The sequence below is a fragment of the Pseudopodoces humilis genome, chromosome 12 (assembly GCF_049639895.1).
Source record: "Pseudopodoces humilis isolate 2021_Gansu_Grassland_sample_001 chromosome 12, ASM4963989v1, whole genome shotgun sequence".
Classification (NCBI taxonomy): domain Eukaryota; kingdom Metazoa; phylum Chordata; class Aves; order Passeriformes; family Paridae; genus Pseudopodoces; species Pseudopodoces humilis.
This window is the reverse complement of record NC_142211.1, coordinates 570,207-584,100: the sequence shown is the minus strand read 5'-3', so window position 1 is coordinate 584,100 and position 13,894 is coordinate 570,207. Positions and strand designations below refer to the sequence as shown.

The 13,894-nt window shown below is 45.8% G+C and overlaps 1 protein-coding gene across 1 annotated transcript in view; it reads right to left on the bottom strand.

Annotated features, from left to right (window-relative positions):
- LOC148183262 (uncharacterized) overlaps window positions 1-13,894 on the bottom strand; it is a 49,143-nt gene that overhangs the window by 17,263 nt on the left and 17,986 nt on the right. Inside the window, 1 exon segment of the mRNA XM_088061371.1 lies at window positions 4,824-4,997. Within this exon segment, the coding sequence (XP_087917497.1) occupies window positions 4,824-4,997 (174 nt within the window).

Below are 13,894 nucleotides of genomic sequence, written 5' to 3'. Positions count from 1 at the left end.
TTCCTTCCGCCACTTCCTTCCGCCACTTACTTCCGCCACTTCCTTCCGCCACTTCCTTCCTTCCGCCACTTCCTTCCTTCCGCCACTTCCTTCCGCCACTTCCTTCCGATACTTCCTTCCGCCACTTCTTTCCGCCACTTCCTTCCGCCACTTCCTTCCGCCACTTCCTTCCACCACTTCCGCCACTTCCGCCACTTCCTTTTCTCCTGACCAATTATCGGTCATTGCTGAGAATTGATAGCAGTTTAGGCCATTGAAAAGTGGGATCAACTTGTGGACCCTACCTTAAAGTGTTAAACCAGAGCTCTCTTGGTTCTCTTTGTTTCCTGGCTGGGAAGTGTGGCGGAGCTCCACTCCTCCCGTTCCCTGCCCAGGCCGTGCGGCCGGGCGGGGACTGGGCTGGGCCCAGCGTCTCCCGGCCGGGAGATGCGGGCCCTGCGGAAGGTTTTCTCCGGGCTCTGGCCGGGCCGAGCCGAGCCGATCTCTGGCTCGGCTGCAGGTTTTTTGCTGTAACTAAATTCACTAGAAACTGCTGAGTGAAGAAGGAGAGAGGCTCTGGACCTGCAGCGGGCTGGGCGCGGCGACTACACTCTCCAGAGCAGCCATGAGGAACTTTCCATCTCAGACGGCTCCAGCTCCTGCACCGGCCGAGGCCACAGAACTACCTACAACAGCCTGGGCAAGATTTTAACTCTTTCATTACCCAGATGAGACTTGCGGATTAATCTTTTTATCCAGACAGAGAAAAAGAGAGTGATCAACATGAAAAGAGACTTTATAAACTACCAGTGACAGGAAAGAAAAGAAGCTTCAGAAAAGGTAGAGAATTAAGAAGATGCTTTAATTAAGCTGAAATATCTTTCTGTTAAAACTATGGAAATGGACAATAAGGTCTTAAAAACACTCCTTTAATTCATGACAGTAAATAGGGAGGAATAGAGTGTTCAAAGTGTAAATTTTGAGTAAAAAAGCAGAGTAATTATGGTACAGTGAAGTGCTGGAAGATTTGAAGCCTTGAGAGGCAATGAGAAAACTGTTTTCTAGTGAAGCTCACAGAAACAGATGAAGAAGACTTTTTGCCTTTGAATAACTTATCCTTAAAAATCCCATCCCTAGACTCATGGCCCATACACACTTGAGAGTGATGTGAAAATGGGAGGAGTGGGCTCTAATAACAGCAGCTCTGGGCAGCTAACATTAGAGCAATGGAAAACTATAACAAAAATAGTTTTTCTTGTGAGAAACTCCATAAATTAACAGGAAGAAACTTCTGTTTCTCTATAAAGGCTGGTGAAAAGACTGTAGCAAGAATTGGGACTGTTTTAACCATCAAAGTTCCAAAGTTTTTGTCTCTGTTGTCATGTGAACAAGGGAATAGTGGGTAGACAGGGGATGAAAAGGTTTTTCTGGAAGTTTATTCTGGTGTTCTTATTGTAGTTTGTCAATAAACTTTCTTTTTTTTCCCTTTTAAGTTTTATGCCTGTTTTGCTCTTGTTCTAATCCATATCTCACAGCAAGAAATAAGTAATTTTCTTAGTTATTGGTTTAAAACCACGACAATCAGTCTGAGGTGCAACCCAGGCAGGGCTAGCCAACTTGTCATCCCTCGCATTATCTTCTGCAATGAACCCTGGCAAATGGGTATGACTCCTCACATGCAGAACGTAGTACGGATGCACCCAAGCCTGAATGGCACACCACAGGGCCTCCAGTAAATGAAACAAGGCAGGATTATTGACCTCCTTCAAAACTGAATGACTCAACCGCTGGGCTATGTCAGCCACACAGATGGAATCTGTGACCAGATTGAAAGGTTCCTGGGAAAACTTCTGAAACGCCATGACAGCAGCCCGTAATTCCACCAATTGGGCCGACCCGTCCTCATGACTCTCCAAAACCTGCCACTCAGATCCATCCTTCCAGGTAGCAATGGCCTTCCCATTCCTTCCCAAACCATCAGTAAAGACAGTGGGTTCTTGCACAGGTTCCTGACTATTTTTGGGCCGCAAAGAAATTTCAGTGAATTTTGCCACTGGCAATAGCTTGTGGCTGAGGAGATGATAGGTGATCTGCCCAGAAAGTTTTCCAGAGCATTTTGCAGGGAAATATTGTTCACAAAGCACCAGTAAAAGTCCTCCCATGGTACTGGGAGCACAATCTTTGCGGGATCCGCACCCATCAATTGCAAATGCTGTTGCCCTCATTTGACTATCAAGCAAGCTATCAGCTCAAACAATGCAGTTGCCGTCTTCTGCGGCTGATGTGGTAAGAAGACCCATTCCAGGTGTCCTGGGGTTCTCTCCCAAATTTGCCCTAAACTACGACACCAGGTCATGCAAGGGATCGGACCACTCATCATTCCATTGGCCAATGATACCTGTGGGATGCAAATATGCAGTGGTAATGAAAACAGTGACATCAATGGAAGGATCAATGCGATAAACCTGACAAGCAGAAACTGCTCTCTGAATCTCCTCCAGCACCTGCCATGCCTCTGGGGTCAGTATCCGAGGTGACTTTAAATCAGAGTCTCCCTTTAACAGACCAAACAAGGGAGACATTTGCATAGTGGTCAGTCCCAAATAGGGACACAACCAAGTAACGACACCCACCAATTTTTGGACATCATTCAGTGTCTTCAATGAATACACAAATTGCACCTCCTGATGTTGGACTGTTCGTTCCAAAATTTTGACTCCCAAATATTTTCAAGGAGGTTGTTGCTGAACCTTTTCTGGAGCCACTTGCAGCCCATGAGAGTGCAAGGCAGTGAGCAGCTGAGGCTGTATCCGCTGCAAGTCATTCTGGGTGGGCGCAGCCACCAAGATGTCATCCATATAAAGATAGAGATGAGCATCAGGATACTGCTTGCAAACTCCAGACAGGGCTTGAGCCACATACCATTGGCAAATGGCCTGTGAATTTTGCATGCCTTGCGGCAAAACCCTCCATTGATATCTCTGTGCAGGCTCAGCATTACTGACAGCTGGCACCGAGAAGGCAAATTTCGGTTGTCATCCGGAATTGTAAAGAAAGGAATTGTAAAGAAACAATCCTTCAGATCCACGATGAGAACTGGCCAATCAGTGGGAAGCATGGTGGGTTATGTCATGGAAACCTGCAACGTCTCTGTGCTTTCCATCACAGCATTAACTTTCTGGAGGTCTTGTAGCAACCTCCATTTCCCAAACTTCTTGATACAGAGAACAGGAATGTTCCAGGGACTGGTCAAAGGCTCCAGATGACCCTGGTCTAACTGTTCCTGCACCAAATCATGGAGGGAGACTAGCTTATCATGAGGGAGGGGCCACTGGTTCTCCCAAATGGGTTTGTTTACCAGTGACCGTATAGGAAGCGTTAGACAGTCTGCACATCTGTTCAGGATGATCCTTGACCATCAGGACAGAAGTCCAGTGAACCTAAGGCGGCCCAGTGGACCCAAAGCAGCCATCTCGTGGCAGCCGGTCCTCGGCTCTGCGAACACAGTACTTAAAAGGCACAAGTTTAGCAAATCTGGTTCCTGCAGGGATAGTAACGGGGGGTGAGCGTGAAAACCATGGCATAAATCCACCCCGTGAAGTCCGAATCAGTGATTCTTAGGTGCACAATGATGCCCTGAGTAGTGGTACTAGACCTCCCCCACAAGAAGAGCACTCATGCCCTCACCCACTGGACCAAAAGCATCCAAAAGAACCCTGTACATCCTGCAAGAGTCAAAGACAACTGTGTCTGCTGTGAAGACATCAAGGCCTGCTGAGTCGCAGGTGCTGGCTATGAGCTGGCCAAGCAAACCTCCATCGGCTCCGGGGTGTGAAGATAGGCTCGTGTCTGCGAGCGTATCTTCGTTGCGCTCTGCTTCCCATTTCCCGAGGCTGACAAAGGCTGACCATTTGCATGGACTTTTGCCTTGTATACATTTGCCACAGGATTTGGTCTTCCATACCGGGCACAGAAAAACAAGGGAGTTGATACCCCCTGCGCTTTTTATTTTTGCTTCTTTCTGGCCTGAGCATTTCCCTGCTGCCACTATCCACCCTGAGGCTTCACCCAAGTCAGCCACAGAATGGCAGCCATGGTAAGCAACTCATCAGCAGTGACACCTGCCTGTACATAAGTCTGTGCCATTTGCAGCAGTGAGGAATCACCAGGGAGCATTCCAATGATCCTCTGACACATGACATTACAGTTGGAGCTGGCGAAGTTTTTGAGCAAGAGCTGTGTCATTTCGCGATCCTGCACCTGCCTCTCTGCAGAAGCAGTCTTGTAATTTGCAGAAAAGACTAGTCAGCCCCCTGGACAACTGTTGCAAAAGGCTACTTTGGGGAGGCCAGTTCTATGGTCCGCACTAACGCTGCCATGCCCGTCTCCTTGCATTGCTCAAGCACAGTAGGGTCAAGGCCAACCTGCCTATTAACGTCAGCAAAGCCGTCTGTGCCCAGCAGTGCATCAGATTCGATTGCACACCTGGGACCCTGCTGACCCAAAGCAGTATTCTGCTGTACCACTCAACATGCCAACTGAGTCCATTGCGATTCAAAAATATTATATTCAGTCATCTGATAAAGAACACGGGCTAATCTCTGGATATCATAATGTACCAAGACATCACCAACAAGACCTCAAAGGGCCTGCATAACTTGACTTGACCCTAACCCATGTTTCTCAGCTGTCTCCCGGAGATTCACCAAGGCTTTCCAGGATAATGGCTGATAGGTTCTCTGAGTCACACCCTGAAGCACAGGGAATGCCTGATAACCATCTGGAAGGATGGCCTGGCCTGCTACATCCTGTCTCACAGACTCCCCCAAGACAGGGCCAGGTACCTGTCCGGAAGACATCCCAACAGTGCTCGGCATCACAGCCGTCGTAGCACCAGCAGGATCAGAGGAGTCCTGGCCTTCCAGGGGGCTATGCTCAGAATCATAACCATCCACCTCGTCAACCTTGGCCCTCACTGCCTCCGAAAACCACGTCTGGTCATGCTGCCATATGGTCGTCTGGCAGGGGGATAAAGTCCATAAGCCAGCTGAAGAAGCCCCACCAGCCCAGGGCCCTTTGCCCCTGGGGGCCACTGGCTTCTTGACTGCCCATGCCAAGAGTAAACAACACAGGACCCGTATCCACAGCAGCCAACTCAACCGCGGGAGACGATGGAGGCACCTCCACTCCAGCTGCGGGCCTGGGTGGTGCCCAGGAACCCAAGGCAGTATGGGGTGGAGCCAGCTCGGCACGGCCCTCCCCCAGCGTGGGGGAAGAACAAGTAGCAGGGAAGGGCGAGGCTCATGGAGCAGTGGCACTGCCCCGCCCCGCCCCGCTACCAGGGGGTATCCCGGACTTGCAGGAGTGGAACACAGCAGCACGGAACCAGCAGAATCCAGTCTGGCACCTGCGCCGCACCCAGACTTCCCCCCCCACCCAACGAATCTGGCACGAGAGGAGAGGTGTCTGGCACCGCTCCCAGTAGGGGCCCACTGGTGACGCAAAACCCAATAGTTGGCACCAGCTGCTCCGCATGGAGTGGCATGGACGCCCCGCCCACTGGGACAGGGTTTGAGAGAAAGCCAATCAAACCCCCGTCCTCCGGGACTGCCCCCCCTGGGCATGCGTAGCAGTCGACGCCGAGCCCGGGCCCGCCACGTCAACCCCTGTGGGATAGGGCACAGCCCCGCCACAATGAGGACACGGAATCATCCCTGACTCTGCCTTCAGGAGGGAGTGTGGGCCCCTGCTCTGGCAGCTCCCGCCCCCCCTTGCGCCAGAAATGCACACAGGGAAGGCGACCCCGCCCCATGCTTCAGCCTCCTGGGTGCCGGGTGAGGCGGGGCTAAGCCCATCAGCTCCCTGGAGCCCCTGAGAGCCTGCTGGTCGGGGCCTAAACTGCTGGGGGGTCCCAGTAACCCGGGGGAGGGGTCGACCTTGGAATCCGAGACACAGCCCTCCCCCTGCCCCGCGCCACGGGGGGAAGGGGAGAACTCCACACCGCTCCCAAAGCTGGAATCTATGCCGTCCCCTTCATCCAAGTCAGAGAAAACAGCAACTGAACTAGCAGAAGAGGACTCACAGCTCTCCAGAGCGCAGTCACACTGCTGCCAGATCACCAGGAGCCGAGCTATTTCAGCATTAAACCTTGCGGGCGTCTCCTGAACTCGGGAATCTCCCAATGCATTCCAAGCCTGCTTAGAAAAAGCTGCCTCAACCATAGGAAAAAACCCCTCAGCTCACCCATAAGAGTACAATTTCTGAAAATCAGCATCCAAAACGTCAATCCCCTTCCTATCTAGTACAGCACGCCAAAATTCCCTAACCAGGGCATCCATCGGGGAGAACCTGAGAGAGGCCATCGCACAGAAACTCACCAAAAGGACACTACTACCGTTACCTGCAACACATCTCGAAGGTCACCAGATGTCGCTGTAGGACACGAAATTATTCACACAGACACGGCTCAATGTATGATAGGGAAAAAGAACGATTATATTTCCGTGACTCCAGTATTTATAGATTCTCGACAATGACCAGGGATTAGATAGTTAGGTTACGACCTTCCCAATTACACTGATCATGAGAAACGTCCATCAAACGACGTTTCTTTAAAAGAATGTATAAACATCTATGCTTATAGTTACTTTCCTGGGAAAGTGGTTAGAAACTATGAAAACAAGATCAGAAGGTTTAATTTTCAGGGCAACAGTGTGGCACCAATTATATTTACCAGATCTTTAATAAAGTTTCCCTTTACATGTATTTGATACAGAATAAGTTGCCCCTGTATCTACCAATTATTACACTTCTTTCCCCAGCCTCAATGTAACCAGGGGTTCAGGTGAGGTAAAATTCCCTGGTTCCCATCAATGTTCTTCTTGTAATGTAACAGCCTGTAAAGCTGGGTCTAACTTCCCAGCCTGGGAGCATTCTTGCTTCCAATGCCCCTTTTCCTTGCAGAGTGCACATTGGTCTTTACCTAATCGTTGTCAGCGAAACAGTGGGAGCATCCCTCTTCCCCTTTCCCTTGTTCCCCCCCACCCCGTCTTTCCCCTCCCCTGTTGGCTGGTCTCTTAGCCCTCTCCAGAGATCCCTTAGCACCCCTTAGAGTAGCAAGTAGGTTCTCAAGTCTCTTGTTTTTCCTTCTAGTCTGCCATAGTTCTTTTTCCCTGTCCTTGTTGTGATATGGTTTCTAAGCTTCATCCAACAACTTTCCTAAGTCATGCAACTCCGCTCCTTCCAGTTTCTGGAGTTTCCTTCTAATATCCAGGGTTGACTGCCCTGTAAAGATAGTTGCTAACTGTATGGCCTCCTCTGGATTCTCAGGATCCAGATTAGTATATTTTCTGGAAGTGACTTTCAATCATTCCATGAAAGTCATGGGGGATTCAGTAGTCCTGCTTTACCTCATAGAGTTTTGACCAGTTCGTGGCTTTTGGTATAGCATACTTTACACCAAATGATACCCATCTCTAGTACCTTGTTAAACAATCTCAGGGCCCTGGTAAATGAGGGTCCCACTAAAGATCTGTTGAAGGACAATTCTGATCTATAGTTCCTTCTGTCTCTATTAGCATGTGCCCCCTCCATCTGCTTTCTGGCCGTGGTCAACACCATATTTTTTTTTGTCCTATCCAAAAACAACCCTTCTTTGTTCCCACCTTAGGTACCTTTAAACCCAACCCTGCAAAGCTTTTGCTGGGCCTTACAAGCAGGCTAACAGTTAACACTTTTAAAGTAAAGTAAAGAATGTCTTTATCTTACCAGGGGTCTTGCTTCTATTTCCTTCACACCGGGGATCAAAAGTTCTCCCCAAGAATCCCTCAGTGCTGGCTGGAGGTCCTTCAATCCGTCAGATCCATTCAATCACAGAATCTCAGAATCACCAGGTTGGAAGAGAACTTCAAGATCATAGGGTCCAACCGATGCCCTAATACCTCAAATAAACCATGGCACTGAGTGCCATATCCGGTCTTTTTTTAAACACATCCAGAGATGGTGACTTCACTACCTCCCCAGGCAGACCATTCCAGTATTTTATTACTCTTTATGTGAAGAACTTTTTCCTAACGTCCAACCTAAATTTCCCTTGGCACAACTTGAGACTGGGTCCTCTCATTCTGTTGGTTGCTGTCTGGTGAAAGAAACCAACCCCTACCTGACTACAACCTCCTTTAAGGAAGTTGTAGAGAGTGATAAGGCCACCTCTGAGTCTCCTTTTCTCCAGGCTAAACAACCTGAGCTCCTTCAGCCGTTCTTCATAGGGCTTGTGTTTTAAGCCCCTCACCAGCCTTGTTGCCCTCCTCTGGACATGCTCCAGTGTCTCAACATCCTTCCTAAACTGAGGGGTCCAGAACTGGACATAGAACTCAAGGTGTGGCCTCACCAGTGCTGAGTACAGGGGAAGAATGACCTCCCTGCTCCTGATGGTTACACTATTCTTGATACAGGCCAGGATGCCGTTGGCCTTCTTGGCCACCAGGGCACACTGCTGGCTCATATTCAGCTGGGTGTCTACCAGCACCCCCAAGTCCCTTTCTGAAATTCAGGAGTATGTCTCATCTGGGTTACCAAAACTGTTATCAAAAATTTGGTAAAAAAAAAAATAAAAATTAATGGTGTTGTATAAAGGTTTTACTGTTACTCCATATTTCAGACTCCACAAGCAACATGAACCAGCCATTTCCAAGAAAGCACAGAGCCCTCTCTCAGTCTGAGGCTTCTTCCTCTCAGTCCCCAGGCTCTGTTGTCTTTGTGAAATAGTAAACTCCAGACATAAGACATGAGTTTTCACTATCTGGGCCTCCTTCTTGGACATGTGATAACCTGCTAGTCCAAAGAAATTTAGCAAATTGATAGTAAAGTTTATGCAATTCTCAATTGTAGCTGTCACAATCAGAATATCATCAACATATTGAAGAACGGTCGCATTTTCATTTTCCCTTTTCCAAACTTCCACTTCTTTAGCCAGTTCATTTCCAAATAAAGTAGGACTGTTCTTGAATCCTTGTGTCAGATCTGTCCATGTTGTGTTGTCATGGGGTAGCTTTACCTTTAAGGTGGTTTTGAGAGTTAAGGAAGTTGAAACTGCTGGTGGCTGATGGGAGTCTTTTCTCCTGACCAGTTATCAGTCATTTCTAAAACTGACAGCAGATTCGACCATTAAAAAGTGAATTCAACCTATGAACACCCCCTTAAGAAGCACAGTCAGAGTTCTCTTGTCCTCTTTTGTTTCCGGCTTTTGAGAAGGTAACAAGGCTTTGTGGTAGCCTCCTCCATCTTCCCCCACCCCCTCTCCCTCGGCCGGACAAGGCCGCAGAGGACGAAAGGGGGGGGGGGGGGAGGAAAGGAAAGCAAAGCTGGCATCCTGGTTTGGTTTTCAGTTCTTGCTGCCGGACAAAACCTGACACTATGAACTCTTGCAGCTTTCTAAAGCTTTTAATTCTTTTACTACCTGGATAAACGTACAGATTACTCCTTTTTCTCAGAAAGATAGAGAAAGAGAGAGACAATCAATATAAAAACATCATAAAACCACCAAAAACAGTGAAGAAAAGAGTTAAGTTTTAAATAGGAGAGAGGGAATAAGGAGATTCTCTACATGGACAATAGTAGTTTAAAAAAGACTCTAATTCATAACAGAGTACTGGAAGGAATAGAGTGTTCAAAGTGTGGACTTTTGAGAAGAGAGAGAGTACTTGTGATACTGTGAGTTGCTGGAACTGGGTAGAGTGAAGATTTTGAAGCCTTGGGGGCAAAGAGAAAACTGCTTTCCAGGAAAGCTCACAGAGACTGATGAAGAAGACTTTTGCCTTTGAATAACTCATCCTTAAAATGACATCCCTAAACACATGGCCCATACACACCTCAGAGTGATGTGAAATGGGAGGAGAAGAACTGATGACAGATTTCCGGGCAGCTGACATCAGAACCATAGAAACTATAATAGAAATAGTTTCCTTGTGAAAAACTCCATAAGTTAGCAGAAGGAGACTTCTGTTTCTCTACAAAGACTGATGAAAAGACTGTAGCAAGAATTTGAGACTGTTTTTGACCACCAAAGTTCTAAAGTTTTTTATCTCTACGTTGTCATGTATACAAAGAAATGGTCAAGTGGTGGGAGATTAAAGGGTTTTCTGGAAGTTTGTTCTGGTGTTCTTGTTCTTGTAGTTTGTTAAAAAACTGTCTTTATTCCTTTTAAGTTTTGAGCCTGTTTTGCTCTTGCTCTAATCCATATCTCACAGCAAGAAATAAGTAATTTTTTTAGTTACTGGTTTAAAACCACGACAGTTGTGTACTTGACTTTCCCACAGGCTCAAGCTAGTGCCTGAAGCCTGAAAATCTCTTATTTGAACACTGTCAGTTCCCACACCTCACCCTTTTTTTATATATGGCAGAAGGCAGTGTCTGTAATCTCATGCAGGGCCCTTGCAGGAAAGACAACAAACACAGCACCAGAGGTCCCTTCAGTTACTTGACAATTACTAGATAGAACTTCAATCAAACACTGAGAATGGTCAGGGAGATTCTCTGGCACATGCTATCGAATTCTTCACAATCACATCCATGCACCAACGTCAAGTCTTGCTGTTCATTCTGGCAAGGAGTCAGTTACCATAAAGAAACAACACTAGTCTGCTCAAAGAACTGGCCATCTAACTTGTCAACATTCACTACTCTAGAAACAAAGGAAGAGATAGAATACTCATTCTCTACTTGCAGACAAATTGTCTGAATGACAATTGGCATCCTGATCATCATTCAAAAGTTGCCTGTTGACCACACTCTTCCCTGGCATCACAGGTCAGGGCGAGCACACCCTGAAGGCATCCACTGTACCCCAGCATCTGTGGAAACGTCTGCATACCTGAGACCCTAAGCAACAAGCTCATACAGGCCTTTCCACTTATTAGTGGTTAGATCCCTTACCCAGACCCTCGCTCTAGGCAGGTGCATTTCGACCGGAAATTGCAACAAAGGAGAGTAATTTGAAATGACAGGATTATTTGAATTTTGTGGCACTATAACAAAATTAATTGTATATACAACCTTGCCCAATAGACTGTGCAGGGTTTCTCCAGGCATTCCCCTTTTTTTATTTTTAGAACACGCTTTAAAGTTCCATGAGTGCGTTCAACACTGGCTTGACCAGTTGGAGAATGTGGAATACTAAATTTGTGCAACTCACAAAAGAAGGTATATCTAAGATTACCAGAACTAACTTCCAGTGGGCAATAGCATCGTGTCTCTTTTCCCTGGTATGAGCAGATGCCCACATAGCAGAGGGGAAGGTGTCAATAGACACATGCGCATACTTATAATCGGCCAAATTCAGCAATATGAGTGACATCAGTTTGCCAAAGCTGCAATGTTTTTAGGTTTCTGGGGTTTACCCCCACTGGTGAAGGTACAGTGAGTCCATCACAGTCAGCTCAAGAACTGACAATGTCACGAGTCTCAGTTGGCATTAATTGAAACTACTTTTGCAGAGTATGTGTAGTTTGATGAAGAATCATGCAACACTTTGACTCGCACAATTTGCCAGGCTGAGGTGCTACCCATGTAAGATTAGCTAACTTGTCAGCCCTGGGATTACCTTCTATTATGAAACCTGGTAAATTCGAGTGACTCCAAATGTGCAGGATGTAATATAGATAAATTTAGACTTGAATTGCACAAAAGTTTTCAATAATGAAACAAGGCTGCATTATTGACCTCTTTCGGAAGTGAACATTCCAAACATTTGGTTATGTCTGTTATATAAGCAGATTCAATGAGCAAATTCAGGGATACTTGAAGAAATTTTTAGAATGCCATGGCAGCAGCCCTCAGTTCAACCAACTAGGCTGAGCCTGGTTTGTGACCATCTAGCACTTGCCAGTCAGATTCATCCTTCCAGGTAGCAATGGCTTTTCCTCTTTTTCTAAGCTGTCAGTAAAAGACGGTGGTCCTTGTACTGGCATCCAGCTATTTTTGTCCGCAATGACAAATTGGTTGATTGTTGCCCTGAAAACTCAGTTTTTCGATCTTGTTGACATAGTTTCTAAAAACATTCCCAAGACAGTGACTGTAAACATAAATATGTATACATTCTTTCTGATACACGTCTTTTGATGAACGTCTCTCACGGCCAGTGCAGTTGGAAAGGTGTTAACCTGACTATCCAATCTCTGGCCGTGGTCAGAAACTTATAAATACTAAGAAAAAAAAATAAAAGTCTCTTTCTTTCACCCCACCACGAGCTACGTCTGTGTGACTCACTTTGTGTCCAACAGTGACAGCTGATTTTATCAATATCAATATTTTATGACTGGGCAGGTGATAAGCAATCTGCCCTGAAAATTTGCGGCATATTTTGCAAATGACCACTGTTGCTGTTAGCAAAGATTCATTAAGTCTTCCTGCTATATTGGAAGAACAATTTTTGCAGGATTAGCTGCCATTAATTGCAAACACCATTAACGGCACTTGCTTATCCAATGAGCAATTAATTCAGACAACATTGCTGCTGGTTTTTGCTTTTGGTTTTTTTTTTTGACCCTTGTTCACTCAATTGGCCAATGATACCTGTAGGATGTAAATCTCAATTGGTGATGAAAACAGTAATATCAATGTAGGAATTTGCTTGATGAACCTGATTCCCAAAGATCTGCATGATCCCAGTTTCCACAAAGTAAAACCACAGTCCTTGGTAACTACAAAGCACAACAAAGGCATGTGAGCTATTACATGAAATACAATTATATTTTTTAGAAAATTAATAATTTTTGGTTTAGAGTCAAAATAAATGAAACTCATGGAAAAGTCTATCAGCTGAAGACATTGATCTTTAGCATCACTAGATGTCTTCTTGAATCCTGAAACAGGGAACAACTGAAGAAGGTTAGTGGAAACATGGTACCAGGATGCTGACACAGGGCTTTTGTTGTCAGCTTGTCTCTATAATTTTCAGACACATGATTGTCTCTTTTGCAGTCACTCTTCTGTTGTTCTGGCCACAAAGGCTATGCAATGTGTCCCTTTTCACTCCTCGAGGGTGATGGGTGTCTGAGGTGACTGCTTGAACCTGCGTATGATAAAACAGAGGCATATCTTCTCCTAAGATAATAAATTTATTAGGCTTTACTGTTGTTAGTCAATCAAAATTTAGATTTGATAATTCATTTTCCAATTTTCTAATATAAGTGTTACATTGTTCAAATTTATCTGTTGTCTATATATTTGATCAGCCCAGAAACTGCAAACAACTAAAGTGTTTCTTTCTAGTGAGAAGACCTGAACACCTCTCCCAGGCGAGGGTCTCAGGTCACTCCAAGGATCGATTCAGCTGTTATATTTAGAGGTCAAATTACCAAGTCAAAGAACTCGTATGTCATTTTTGCTGCAGAAACATCTGGGCCTTTTGGCAATTCCCATCCAGAGAAAGCTAAGGCATGGCCAGTGCCTGTCCTGACTGGAAAAGAATCCCCTACACGAATTTTAAAACAAGGTTCTTAAGTATCTTGGGGTAAAAACTAAATGAGCCCTTAATAACTGGTCTCCTCTGAAATTCTGTCAGGATAAGGGTGCTTTGAACTCAGCAAACTCTCGGAGTGGGGTGTGACCAGAACTGGAACAGCATCCCAATCCCTCAGGGAAGAAGAGGCATTCTACAAAGCTCAGATAATATTTCTTGGAAATCTGAAAAATACTTAAAAATCATGATGACAGCACTACATCAAACCAGCAAGCCAGTGCAAAAAGTAGCATAAACAACTAGAAAACAAGGAAAAAATCCTTTAGTGACGCGTGTCTTATAGGCAATTACAGACAAAAAGCAAAGCATATGAGGAGAAGCTGGCTATAAAACTGTAATTTAACAATATCATATCAGTAAATTCACATTATTTAATCAATATATCAGTAATAACTA